General features: G+C 35.4%; 1 protein-coding gene across 3 annotated transcripts in view; it reads right to left on the minus strand.

Annotated features, from left to right (window-relative positions):
- Window positions 1–13,761, minus strand: part of LONP2 (lon peptidase 2, peroxisomal) — a 98,539-nt gene that overhangs the window by 42,281 nt on the left and 42,497 nt on the right. For all 3 annotated transcript variants that reach the window (XM_057711624.1, XM_057711623.1, XM_057711622.1), the window contains 2 exons: window positions 4,090–4,240; window positions 2,480–2,606 (listed from right to left, as the gene is read on the minus strand). In XM_057711624.1, the coding sequence (XP_057567607.1) occupies window positions 2,480–2,606; window positions 4,090–4,240 (278 nt within the window). The remainder of the gene's footprint in view (window positions 1–2,479; window positions 2,607–4,089; window positions 4,241–13,761) is intronic.

Raw genomic sequence — 13,761 nt, forward strand, 5'->3', positions numbered from 1 at the left:
ATGTACTGGGCATAATTAGGATGTAAAAAAATCAATTTGCCACAATGGTAGCTGAAACTAACAGGCACATTAAAATATACATAATTGTAGGGGCTTCCTAGGTGGCACAGTGGTTGAGAATCCACCTGCCAATGCAGGGGAAACAGGTTCGATCCCTGCCCCAGGAAGATCCCACATGCCGTGAAGCAACGAAGTCCGTGCGCCACAACTATTGAGCCTGCGCTTTAGAGCCCGTAAGCCACAACTACTGAGCTCACGTGCTGCAACTACTGAAGCCCAAGCGCCTAGAGCCCGTGCTCTGCAACAAGAGAAGCCACGGCAATGAGGAGCCCGTGCACCACAACGAAGAGTAGCCCCAACTCACCACAACTAAAAAGAAAGTCCATGCACAGCAACAAAGACCCAACACAGCCAATAAAATAAATAAATAAATAAATTTACTACAAAATATATATACACATAATTGTAAAATTCTATATCTGGGCTTTAAGAAATTCAACCCTATATATATGGAATGAGACAGACCAAGTGCAGCAGAAATTTATATGGAAAAGAACTAAAGGTGTTGGGTAACTATATGTGCAATAGGCAAGAGGATAGCCTGAAAAAGCTAAAACTCTTGAGATACAATAATAAAATAATATAATCAGAATAAGGAAATCAGTGGTCTTCTTATACCATGAATTGTTTAGGCTACTTCTAAAATACTGAATTCCACTCTGGGTGTTTTGTTTATTTTAAAAGAGACACTGACATCACAGGAATCGTTCAGAAGAAGACTAATCAGGAAGGTGAGGAGTCTTAAATGTGGGTCAAGAGGAATGGTAAAGAGAATAGGAATAGTTAGCGTGAAGAAGAGAACCTTTATGGGGTGTGGACCTGACAGCATTTTTTTTTTTTAATGCCATAAGGGAGGAATTATACTTAGTTCTAGGTGTACATATAGGACAGAATGAGAAAACTTTAGGGAGGTGAATATAAAGATTCTTTTATAACAATTATACTTACTCACCAAGGAATGCCTGGCAGTGAGCACTGTATCCAAGCAGGCTAGTTACCCTGGGAGGTAAGGAGGACTAGATGACGTCTAAGACTCCCTCCCCTCCTCCTGAACACTATGGGTCTGTGACTACGACACAGGAAAAGATGAAAAACACATGAAAGATGAAAAACTATGTCCTAAGTTGGGTAACTCACTAAATACCCAAAACTTGCCTGGAGTAGCAAATACCTGTGCTGTTTTTGTAAATATTAAAACTGCTCAGAGAAGTTTCCTAATCTTCACAGCTTTTAACAGCTGATATTTTGAGCTAACAAGTATATAAAAAAGAAACAGTTCTCCAGGCAACAATTGGGAAATACCAATAGTGATTACTCTTTGAGTCATTGCTATTTAGATCCAAATAAGCTATGAATGGATATTTTTCTCTATCACTCATATTTTACAGATGGGAAAGCTATCAAAAATGTTAAGTGACTTGTTGAAAGTTACCCAAAGACATCAGGAGTATTATCTGGAATAATGATAGTTTTGGAAGACTCTGGTGCAGAAATCACCTACTTTATTTCCCCTGGCATTATCCACACAGTAAATCACAAGTTAAGAAAAGGAACTCCCAGGTCAGGTTGACTTACTGTTTTGTAAGTAAATTTAAACAAACTTCCAAATAGACTTCCATACGAAGGCTGGCTTAGATCAAAAAGCAGCCTGACTGGCCAAACTCTAAGTCAAAGTTCAAAACAGAGAGAGACTTCACTTCTCTTGAAAAAAACAGCAGTTACTGGGAACGGGATGCAGGAGGAGTCCTGGCAGCCTGACACAATCTGCCAGATGATGCAACGGAGCTGCAATGCTGAGCCAGGAAAACTGTGAGAGAGGCTATTGTAGACAGAAATTCTCAACAGGATGTATTTTCCATTCAAACATGCAATCTATAAATTAGGCTCAGCAATACTTGACGCAGATAATTTATGTGGTGCTTGCCACAGGCTTAACCACTTGGTAGCTAACTTGGGAAAATACCTTCTCTGTTGTTCTGGAGTTAATTCCGAAGATGAAAACACTAAGGAATTTTAAAAATCTCTCAAAGAAAAGAAAATCTGAATAACTTAAAACAGATATCTTAAAGTCCCATCTCACTTCCTAAGAGAATTCAACTTTCAAGATCCTGAGACATAAAAGGTGTCTCAATATTTTCCATGTTTTTGGTTATTAATTTATCAAATTAATCCGTTATACTGCTACTGCAGAAAAGTTGAAATTCTGGCTCAACTAAAGTCCTTAGTTAGCTATGAAAGACACTCTAAATGCTTTCCTTGTGAATTTCTGCTTAATACGAGCCCTGTGTAAATCAAGAGTTACGGAAATGCTTGCTAGGAATCTGTTGGAGAGAGAAATAGATGCTGTGAGTTACCAGTGAAACAGGAATCTCTTTTTCAGATGTGAACATTACTGAAGCCTCAGGACGGCTGGACTAACCTGGTGATGATGTCCAGAGTAGTAACCTGCGGGATCTGAATCTGCTGAGGAGTCAGCCCATGCTGTTCCAGCTGCTTTGGGATCAAGTGCCTGTGGGCAATCTCTATCTTCTCCTCTTGTGTGTACCCTGGGAAAGAAGCGATTTTGCTTTGTGATTATTCTCATGGTGCTCACAGTGCCGTGCTTCATTAATAAATCCAAGACAGATGCAACGGATCTTGGATTCAGAATGAATTTAAGTACGACTTCAACTAAGATCACAAAGCATAAGGAAATTTCATCGCCAATCAATAACTGCTCAAATTTTCAACTTTTTCACAAACAAAACAAGCACTTGCTAAATAAATAAGCACAGTGTTTGAAAGTCTCGATTAAATGATATCTCTCTGAAAGAGAAAAAAATCTTTCATTAACTTAGAGATAATTACCTCCTTAACTCAAATGCGAGTTTTATTTTATTATTTAATAGCAAAATAATACATCCCTTTTCTTCAGCATAATTTGATACACAAATGAAAAACCTTACAACAGCAACAACAGACACTTCAATTAAGACTTCAAGGGAAGAGCTGCAAAGGAGCTATTTCCAGAACTCCAGCTATAAATTTTAGCAACAAACAAAACCAGAAACTGAGATGTCCCTATAAAAGTTTTATTCCTTACATGTTGGAATTACACATATAATTTACATATTTAAAAGACTTCATGGTCTTATCTACTTAAAAGCCATTTCAATGAGTATAAATTTATTTTGCCCTTAAATTCTGTAAGACAAATGTTTCCTACAATAATTGCCCCCTTCCCATTTAACAAGCAAAAGTTAAAAAGATGAGTTGACAAGGTATCTTTTGAGTAGAAAAAGGAAATAAAAAACACCTGAAAAGCTAGAAGATAGGAACCAAACCTGCAGAAGAAGGTGGCATCATATGTCCACCTCTGCAGCAGCTGCCCTGATACTTCACTTCATGTTAGTAATATCTTACAGATTTTTGCCTTAATTTGGAGTTTCCAGGCAACTGGGGGGGTCTCATTACTTATTTTAGTCTTACAAATAGGCACAAAGCAATTTTAAAATACTCCACCATATTTTAAAACTAAATATAGGAACCTGCAGGGTTCACAGATAACTAAGAAATCCAATTATCATTTACCTGAGGGTAAAAATATATTTCAGTTTAATATGAAACATATATTTAGATTATACTTAGAATCTAAATATATCTAGATTCTATTCTATTTTTATTTTAAAAGATACCCACTGATATTTGATCTCTTTCAGGGAAAAGTAATTCTGAGCAATTTACAAAGGTAAAAACACTGGGATTTATTTAGTGTTAGTAACTAAAGGACTTTTACACACTCCAGTGAAGGAGAAGACATGGTTAAAAAAAAAAAAGAAAGTATATAACTACTCGACAGATTCAACTAAAAAGAAGAGTTTAAAAGCACTCTGTACTTTTATATAAAGATGAGGCCACATGTAACACAGAGAAAGTTTTATTGCTAGGAACTGCACAGCTCAGCCAGTTTTAAAGAGTTATGCTCAGAAAAGCAAGAAATAGTTTTTTATTTATTCTGTTAAAAAATGATTTTGTTTACAAATCAAGTACCTGGCACCTGAATGATCTCCATTCTGTCCAACAAGGCAGGTGGAATAGTAGCAGTGGTGTTGGCAGTAGCTATAAAAAGAACTTGGGAAAGGTCAAAGGCCACATTTAGATAATGATCTGTGAAGTTATGGTTTTGTTCGGGATCCAACACCTGTGGGAGAACAATAAACATTTAAACAGATTTAGTAGTTCCAACAGAAACTTATACAAATTAAAACACACATGATGATATTTCTGCTCGATACAGTTAGTTTGGGAAATATGGGAATAACACTAAAAACAGGAAACATGTTCAATGTCAAAAATTTTTTAAACATATAAAACCACAAAGAAGCAAAAATCAGCCATTCAAGCTTTGTTCTTAAATCTATTAATGACTCATTGTGTGGCCATAAATAAGTTATCAGTCCTGCAGAACCAGTTTCCCTCTCGGTAACACATCCTTTCTTACCTGCTATGGGAATATAAAATAAATGCATACAGTATTTTGAAATTCTTAGGTAACAGGTAAAATAATAATTACTATATTCCTCCTGAAACATTATCAGAAAGTCCTGAACGGTTTTTTTTTTTTTTTTGGCCACATGTGGGATCTTAGTTCCTGGACCAGGGATCAAACCCATACCCCCTCCAGTGGAAGCACGGAGTCCTAACCACTGGAGGTCCAGGGGAGTCCCCTAACAGTTTTTTAAAAAGCAAAACCTTTCTGTTAATAATGAGCAAAATATTACTATCTCTGAAAAATATTTTAATTGGATAAATCAGATTATTTACCAGTTAGATTCTTAAAACATTGAACAATTGTATATAAAGGAGAATGTATCTTCTCAGATTACTGCTCAGATGCTCTAAGTTGTAGGCACTCACAGTGAAGAGGCCAACACTGGGCTGTAAAGAAGGCAACGAGTAGCTTCCACATGTTGTAAAACCTTCAGCATATTACCACCTTGACTTAGACCAGATTAGTATAGATATAAATACGGCTGACACGCATAGTCAAAAAAGAAGTAAAATGACAAAAATACTTACCGATCACAAGTTTACTATATAACCAGCTTTTCCTTGCTTCTGATTCCCTTCTTAAAGTTTTACTTATTTTTAAATATATCCACAAGTTAGTCTTAGTTAGAAGCCCTTTACTCCTGAAGACACTTGAATTTTGTTAAACATTCACTGTTACTGGAAGCACAGTGTGTATCTAGAATACAATTCCCAGAAAGTTCTACTACTCATATTTTCACAAGACTTAATAATGTTTAATGTTATAAACATGTTACTTTCAAGTCATCAAAGACAATTCTAATTATGCTCAGTATATATTGGCTAAGTTTAATATTACCAGTCTACCAATTACCTGAAAACTGTTCATCTATGCATGGCAATGTTAGTTAAAACCATTGTCTAGTTAAATAAAAATCTATCATTTAATAGCTATAATTAAGCTTAATACATACATGTTGGATACGTTACTGTCCAAGTGAAGTAATTTTTTTCCCTTAAAATTTTAGAGGTTTTTTTAAAAAAAGTAAAATTAAAAAAAAAAAAAGTAAAATTAATAAAGCACTGTTCCTGAGTTATGAATGAGGCCTTTTTATTACAGGACACCTAGGTTATGAGGAGAGAAAGTCACTGATGCCCAATTTGCCTACCCCCATCTTTTATTTATGAAAATACAAAAAGATTTGTAGAGTTTAAATAACATCAGAAATGCTGATCATCAGTCTGCCAGATAAGAAGCATTTCTAGGACTCACTACTCAGATGAAACCTTAAGGTAAATTGGTGAGTCCACGGAGGGACAAGAATTACAGTGAGAACTTTTTAGCTATCAAACCTCTGCTTCTTCCCGGAACTCTGGAGTCAGGGCTTCCATGGCCCAACTCACCCACATAAAGGTGCAGATTCCAAGAATGACTAGACTGTTTTTTCTCTCTTCTCCTCATTTAAAGGTTCTTCTACACAAACCTAAAACTATAATCCCTACCTACGCAGTATGACTGGGAATGGAAACAGCTGTGATATTTTATTCTTAGGGATGTGAAGTCAGAGGTGGGATAAACTATGGGAAGTGGTATATGCTGAGACTTGCTCTTTAGTAACAGTTTCTGGCAAGAGATGAACTACAGATGTTTGCAGGCAATCCAGGAATACATTCCACTTATTACATGTGACAAGGCAACTGTCATCTTTAAGTATGATAGTATGGGGATACTTTTAAAAAGTTTGTATCTTTTAGGGATAGATGCTAAGATATTTATGAAAAGATATGATGTGTGGAATTTGATTCAAAATAAATAGGAATGGGATGAGGGAGAATGGGTAGGAATAGATGAAACAAGATTGGCCATGAGATGGTAATTGTTAAAGCGGGGTGACAAGTTTTATGGTTTACTATAATATTTTCTCAACTTTTGTTATGGATGATATTTTTCACAACAAAAAGTAAAAATAAATACATAAAGTAACATAAAGTAACTAAAATCAACTCTGGAAGCCACACATAAATACTACAGAAATTAAATCGGTGATAATGACAAAGCTGAGAAAAATGTCCAGAACACAGAAGAAAAAAGGCAGTAAAGCCATGTAGGGGAAAGATATGGAAAAAATAAAGATACCTAATTCATAGCTAATTGATATAACTAAAGAAGAGGTCTCAGCAAATGTAAAATCGGATATAATTAAAGAAATAATCAAGAAAATATTCTAGAAGACCCACTACAGATTGAAAAGTCTTAGACTCCTCTTGTGCGATAATAACAGAATGTTATTAGGATAACACCTAGAGAATTTTCAAGCAAACTTATGACTACTTTAAAATGTTTTACAAATATTTTACTACACAGAACACATGCAACAACACATAAGATACAAAGCATAATGAAGTGAATGCCTGTGAACCCCCTACCCAATTGTGACTACATTTGTATTTTGTGTTTAGATTAGTGGTCACCAAAGTGGAATGTTTAGAATAATCTGCCAAAGTGCAAGTAGAAAATATGAGTACATATATTTATCTTTATGTATCTATAAATACCAGAAAGAAATTAGTTTTTAAAATATTTAATATACAAAATGAAGTAATGTCCTCACTTGGAATACACATTACACACATATGAGATATTCTAAGAGAAGAGTTGAAATCCCATAACATAACAGGCTGTTGTGGGACCCTCACTCATCTGCTTCAACTGCGACTGCACAACTGCAGTTCATGTGTGCCTTATTAAGTGTTTTTATAGAATATATATGGATGAATGGAGTGTTTTAAAAAGTTCCTGCACTATATCATTAAAGATAATAGAGGCAAAGATGTGAACAACAAGAAAATGATAAGAGTTGACATTTTTATTTCTGGAATAAGCTTTGATAGCCACAGCATAAACTAAAAACAATTATCTAATTAGAATACATTATTTTCACTAAAAATAATTATTTACCTTTAAAAATTTATCCTGTGTGTGTTGTATATATAAATACCTAACATTAGTACAATGGTACACTTATGTTATGTTTATATTACGTATTTATCCTTTGTTATGGATTGAATTGTGCCCCTCAATGTGACTATATTTGGAAATAGGGCCTTTAATTAAGTTTAATTAAGGTTAAAAGAGGCCATAAGGGTGGGGCCCTTAACCAATATGACTGGTGTCCTTACAAGAAGGGAGAGAGAGAGACCAGGGACATGTGAGCACAGAGAAAAGTCATGTGAGGACACAGTGAGAAGGCAGACATTTGCAAGCCAAAGAGGAAATCTTGGGAGAAATCAAACCTGCCAACACCTTGGTCTTGGACTTCCAGCTTTCAGAACTGTGAGAAAATACATTCTTTTTTTTTTTTTAAGCCACTCAGCCTGTGATATTTTGTTATGGCAGCTTTAGCAGACTAATACACCCTTATTACATATATATTTATATTATAGAGAGATAATTCAAAAACTTTTACTGATGGAATATGTGAACAAAACATATGGGGATTACTGGTACAGACAACAAACAGACCTTAGAAAATATAAAAGGCCTCAAAACATAACATATAAACAAATCCTAAAAAAACAAACCTAAAGATATTCCATCTGAACAACAAACAAATCAAAATAAAAGGATCAGAAGCAATGAAATCATTTAAGCACAGAATTCAAACTAAATGTTTGAGGATGCATTTCTAGAATAGGGGACTAAGGAAGTCTTAAAATCTGCTCCTCCATAAAAGCAATGAAAACACTGGCAAATGCTGTCAAAATCAACTTTTTCAGAATTCTAGAAATTAACCTGCAACAACCTGAGTGTTTATTCAAGAAAACCAATTGAAGCTCAGTAAATATAACAAGCTTTATAATGTATTAACTTGCTTTACTACCTCCCCTTCTCCCAAGTTCATGGTAGCCTTGAAAACTAATAGGCTCACAACCACAACAGCCATGAAAACCAGTAGCTTAGCAACCCCTATAAGGTGCAGAATAAGATTACAGCTCCCCAGAAGCCGTATCCCCAGAGAATGTCAGTAACCTGTCTGAAAGTTCCTTGGAAAGGCTTCATTCTCAGAATTTATCTTTATCTGACCTCACTCAGAGAAAACTCTGTGTGAACAGCCCTATACTTGGGGCATTTGTCAAAAACAACCAATAGCAATTGTTTAACACTGCAGGTGCCTGAGGCAGCAATAAACAAGGACCTACTATATAGTACAGGGAACTATATTCAATATTCCACAATAACCTATGTGGGAAAAGAATCTGAAAAAGAATGAATACATGTGTATATGTATGTATGTGTGTGTGTATATATATATATATAAAATTGAATCACTTTGCTGTACACCTGAAACTAACACAACATTGTAAATCAACTATACTCCAATGAAATTTTTTTAAAAAGACAGTATAAATGCATTTTTGTTTGTGACTCTTACATTTTCTTATCTGATTCAAAAAACTTCATTAAACAGTAATTAATTTACCATTGCAACAAAAAGAATAAAATACCTAGGAATAAACCTGCCTAAGGAGGCAAAAGATCTGTATGCAGAAAACTATAAGACATTAATGAAAGAAATCAAAGACAATACAAACAGATGGAGTGATATATCAAGTTCTTGGATTGGAAGAATCAACATTGTGAAAATGACTATACTACCCAAAGCAATTTACAGATTCAACGCAATCCCTATCAAATTACCAGTGGCATTTTTCACAGAACTAGAACAAGAAATTTTACGATTTGTATGGAAAAGCAAAAGACCCCAAACAGCCAAAGCAATCCTGAGAAGGAAAGACAGAGCTGGAGGAATCAGGCTCCCTGACTTCAAATTATACTACAAGGCTACAGTGATCAAGAGAGTATGTTACTGGGACAAAAACAGAAATATAGATCAATGGAACAGAATAGAGAGCCCAGAGATAAACCCACGCACACATGGGCAGCTTATCTTTGACAAAGGAGGCAAGAACATACAATGGAGAAAAGACAGCCTCTTCAATAAGTGGTGCTGGGAAAACTGGACAGCTACATGTAAAAGAATGAAATTAGAGCACTTCCTAACACCATACACAAAAATAAACTCAAAATGGATTCAAGACCTAAATGTAAGGCCAGACACGATAAAACTCCTAGAGGAAAACATAGGCAGAACACTCTATGACATACATCAAAGCAAGATCCTTTTGGACCCACCTCCTAGAATCATGGAAATAAAATCAAGAATAAACAAATGGTACCTAATGAAACTTAAAAGCTTTTGCACAGCAAAAGAAACCATAAACAAGACAAGAAGACAACCCTCAGAATGGGAGAAAATATTTGCCAACAAAGCAACTGACAAAGGATTAATCTCCAAAATATACAAGCAGCTCATGCAGCTTAATACCAAAAAAGCAAATAACCCAATCCACAAATGGGCGGAAGACCTAAACAGACACTTCTCCAGAGAAGACATGCAGATGGCCAACAAACACATGAAAAGATGCTCAACATCACTAATCATCAGAGAAATGTATGTCAAAGCCACAATGAGGTATCACCTCACACCGGTCAGAATGGCCATCATCAAAAAATCTGAAAACAATAAATGCTGCAGAGGATGCGGAGAAAAGAGAACTCTCCTGCACTGTTGGTGGGAATGTAAATTGGTGTAGCCACTACGGAAAACTGTATGGAGGTTCCTTCAAAAACTAAAAATAGAACTACCGTATGACCCAGTGATCCCACTACTGGGCATATACCGAGAAAACTATAATCCAAAAAGAAACGTGTATCATAATATTCACTGCAGCACTATTTACAATAGCCAGGACATGGAAGCAACCTAAGTGCCCATCAACAGATGAATGGATAAGAAGATGTAGCACATATATACAATGGAATACTACTCAGCCATAAAAAAGGAATGAAATTGAGTTATTTGTAGTGAGGTGGATGGACCTAGAGTCTCTCATACAGAGTGAAGTAAGCCAGAAAGAGAAAAACAAATATCGTATGTTAACTCCTATATATGGAATCTCAAAAAATGGTACTGATGAACTCAGTGACAGGGCAAGAATGAAGTTGCAGATGTAGAGAACGAACCTGAGGACATGGGGTGGGGTGGGGGTGAAGGGGAAGCTGGGACGAAGTGAGAGAGTAGCACTGACATATATACACTACCAAATGTAAAACAGACAGTTAATGGTAAGCTGCTGCATAACACAGGGAGATCAACTGGATGATGGGTGATGATTTAGAGGCCTGGGAGAGGGAGGGTGGGAAGGAGTTGTGGGAGGGAGGGGATATGGGGATATATGTATAAATACAGCTGACTCCCTTTGTTGTACAGCAAAAACTGGCACAACATGTAAAGCAATTATATTCCAATAAAGAGCTTATAAAAAAATAATACAATTGAGAAATTCTGACACATTAAGTAAACGGTTCAATTTAATTTAGTAAGTATTTACTGAACAAAAAAAAAACTCAGTAATTATAGCCGACCCTCATTACTCATGGATTTTATATTTGCAAATTCAGCTACTTGCTAGAATTTATTTGTAACTCCGGAATTAATACATACAGTGCTTCTGTGGTCATTTGCAGACTGCAAATGGTACAGCACGTCACCCAAGGTGCATACTCCCAGCTGAGGTCAAACACGATGATGCTCTGCCTTCTTAATTCTCATATTCTAAGTAAGTATCCTTCTTGCAGTTTATTTAGTGCCAGGTTTTTGCATTTTTGTGCTTTTTTTTTTAGTGATTTTGCTCTTTAAAAGGCCCCAAAGGCAGTGCTGAAGTGCTGTCTGGTGTTCCTATGAGCAAGAAAGCCATGATGTGCCTTATGGAGAAAACACGTGCGTTACGTTAGCTTCATTCAGGGCATGAGTTATAGGGTTCATGGTCATGAGTTTAATGTTAATGAATCAATAATATATATTAAATATATAAATAAGGCAACTTTAAACAGAATCACAAATAGAACAAGGTTATGTACTGACTGGTTGACAAATTGGCTTGCAGGAAGCTGACCCTGTATTTCTTCAAGGAGCAATAACTCAGCATTTGCTACTTCAGTGTTTGCTGCAACTTTACAGAACATAACTACTGCAAATAATGAGAATCAACTGTATATTACTATGGTGATAAGCTTACAGTGTATAGAGATGTATTATGTATGGCAAAAATGGTACAAAAGAGGGCTAAAAGGAGGGCTTGTTGAAAATAAGTTTTTACTTAGCAATAGTTAATTTCATCTGTCAACCTGGAAAGTGTTCTGGATGACATTAATATTTAAATCAGTGAACCTTGGGTTAGTTTGCCTCCATAATGTGGGTGAGCTTCATCCAAACAGTTGACGATCTATAAAGAACAAAAAGACTGGCCTCCTTGAACAAGAGGAAATTCTCCAGCAAACTGTCTTCAAACTTCACCGGCACCATCAGCTCTCCTGGGTCTCAAGCCTGCTGGCCCACACTATAGATTCTGGACTTCTCAGCCTCCATAACCACATAAGCTAATTCTTTATAATAAATCTTTTTACATGAGTATATCTAGATATCTACATATATCTACAGATACACATGGATATAGATAATCTATATATTATAAATAAATATATCCATATATTTAATAATAGGTAAAACTGGGAAAAGATCAGCAAGGACATAGAAGACTTGGCCAATACTATAAACCAATCAGACATAACAAACACTTAGAGAACAATCCATCCAACAACAGCAGCAGTATACACATTCTTCCCAAGTGCACATGCGGACATTCTCCAGGACAGACCATAAGTAAGCCATTAAAAAAAATCTATATTTCAAAGGCCTGAAATCATACAAAGTATAATCTTTGACTACCATGTGATAAAATTAGAAATGCATAATGTTTAGAAATTTGGAAGTTCACAAAAATATGAACGTAACCCCTAAATCACAAGGGAAATCAAAAAGCAATCACAAGGGAAACTGTAAAATATTTTGAGATGAATAAAAGCAAAAATATAAGTTACTAACACTTAGAAGATGCAGCTAAAGTAGCGCATATAAAGATATTGATAGCTGTAAATGCATACACTAAAGAAAATTCCAAATTAACAACCTAACCTTCTACCTTTAGAAAGCAGAAAAAGAGCAAACTGAATACAAAGCAAGCAGAAGGAAGAATTAGAGAATAATCCCTAAACAAATGAAACAGTGACAAGAAAAACAATTGAGAAATGTCAACAAACCAAAAGTTGGCTCTTTGAATAGTTCAACAAAATTGACAAACATTTAGCCACAGTGACTAAGGAAAACAAAGAGAACGTTCAACTTACTAAATCAGGAATGACACAGGCCACATTACTATCAACCTTACAGAAGTAAAAAAGAAATAAGAGTATACCAAAAACAAAATTGTATGCCAACAAATTGGATAACCTAAATGAAATGGAAAAATTTCTAGAAAGATACAAGCTATTGAAAGTAATCTGTGTCAAAAAGTAATAGAAAATCTGAATAGATGTTGCCATTTCTATCCATCATTGTACTGGATGTTCTAGCCAGGGCAGCTGGGGATGGCGGGAGGCATCCAGACTGGAAAGAACTAAAAGTATCTCTATTTGCATAAGACATGATCTTGTACATGGAACAAAATCTAAGGAATCCACTAAAAAAACCATTAGAACTAATAAACAAGTTCTAAAGGTTGCAGAATACAAGACCGATATACAAAAATCAATTTGTATTTTACTTAAGCAATGAACAACTTGAAAAAGAAATGAGAATAATTCAATTTCCAACAGTATCAAAAAGAATAAAAAACTTGAGAACATGTTTAACAAAAAAAAATTGCAAGACTTATGTACTCAAAAACCACAAAAACAAAGCTGAAAGAAATTAAAGAAGACCTAAATAACAGAAGGACTCCCCCCACCCCGGTTCATGGATTCAAAGAATTAATATTATTAACATGGCAATACTCCCCAAAATGATCTACAGATTCAACAGAATTCCTATCAATATTCTAGTTGGTATTTTTATAGAAAGTGACAAGCTGATCCTAAAACTCATATGGAAGTAAAAAGGACCTAAACTGGCTAAGCAATCTTGCGAAAGAAGAACAAATCAGGAGGATTCACACTTTCCAATTTCAATAATTTCTACAAGATTACAGTAATCAAGATAGCGCAGTACTGGCATAAGGACAGAAATATGGATC

The sequence above is a fragment of the Hippopotamus amphibius genome, chromosome 16, assembly GCF_030028045.1.
Source record: "Hippopotamus amphibius kiboko isolate mHipAmp2 chromosome 16, mHipAmp2.hap2, whole genome shotgun sequence".
Classification (NCBI taxonomy): Eukaryota; Metazoa; Chordata; class Mammalia; order Artiodactyla; family Hippopotamidae; genus Hippopotamus; species Hippopotamus amphibius.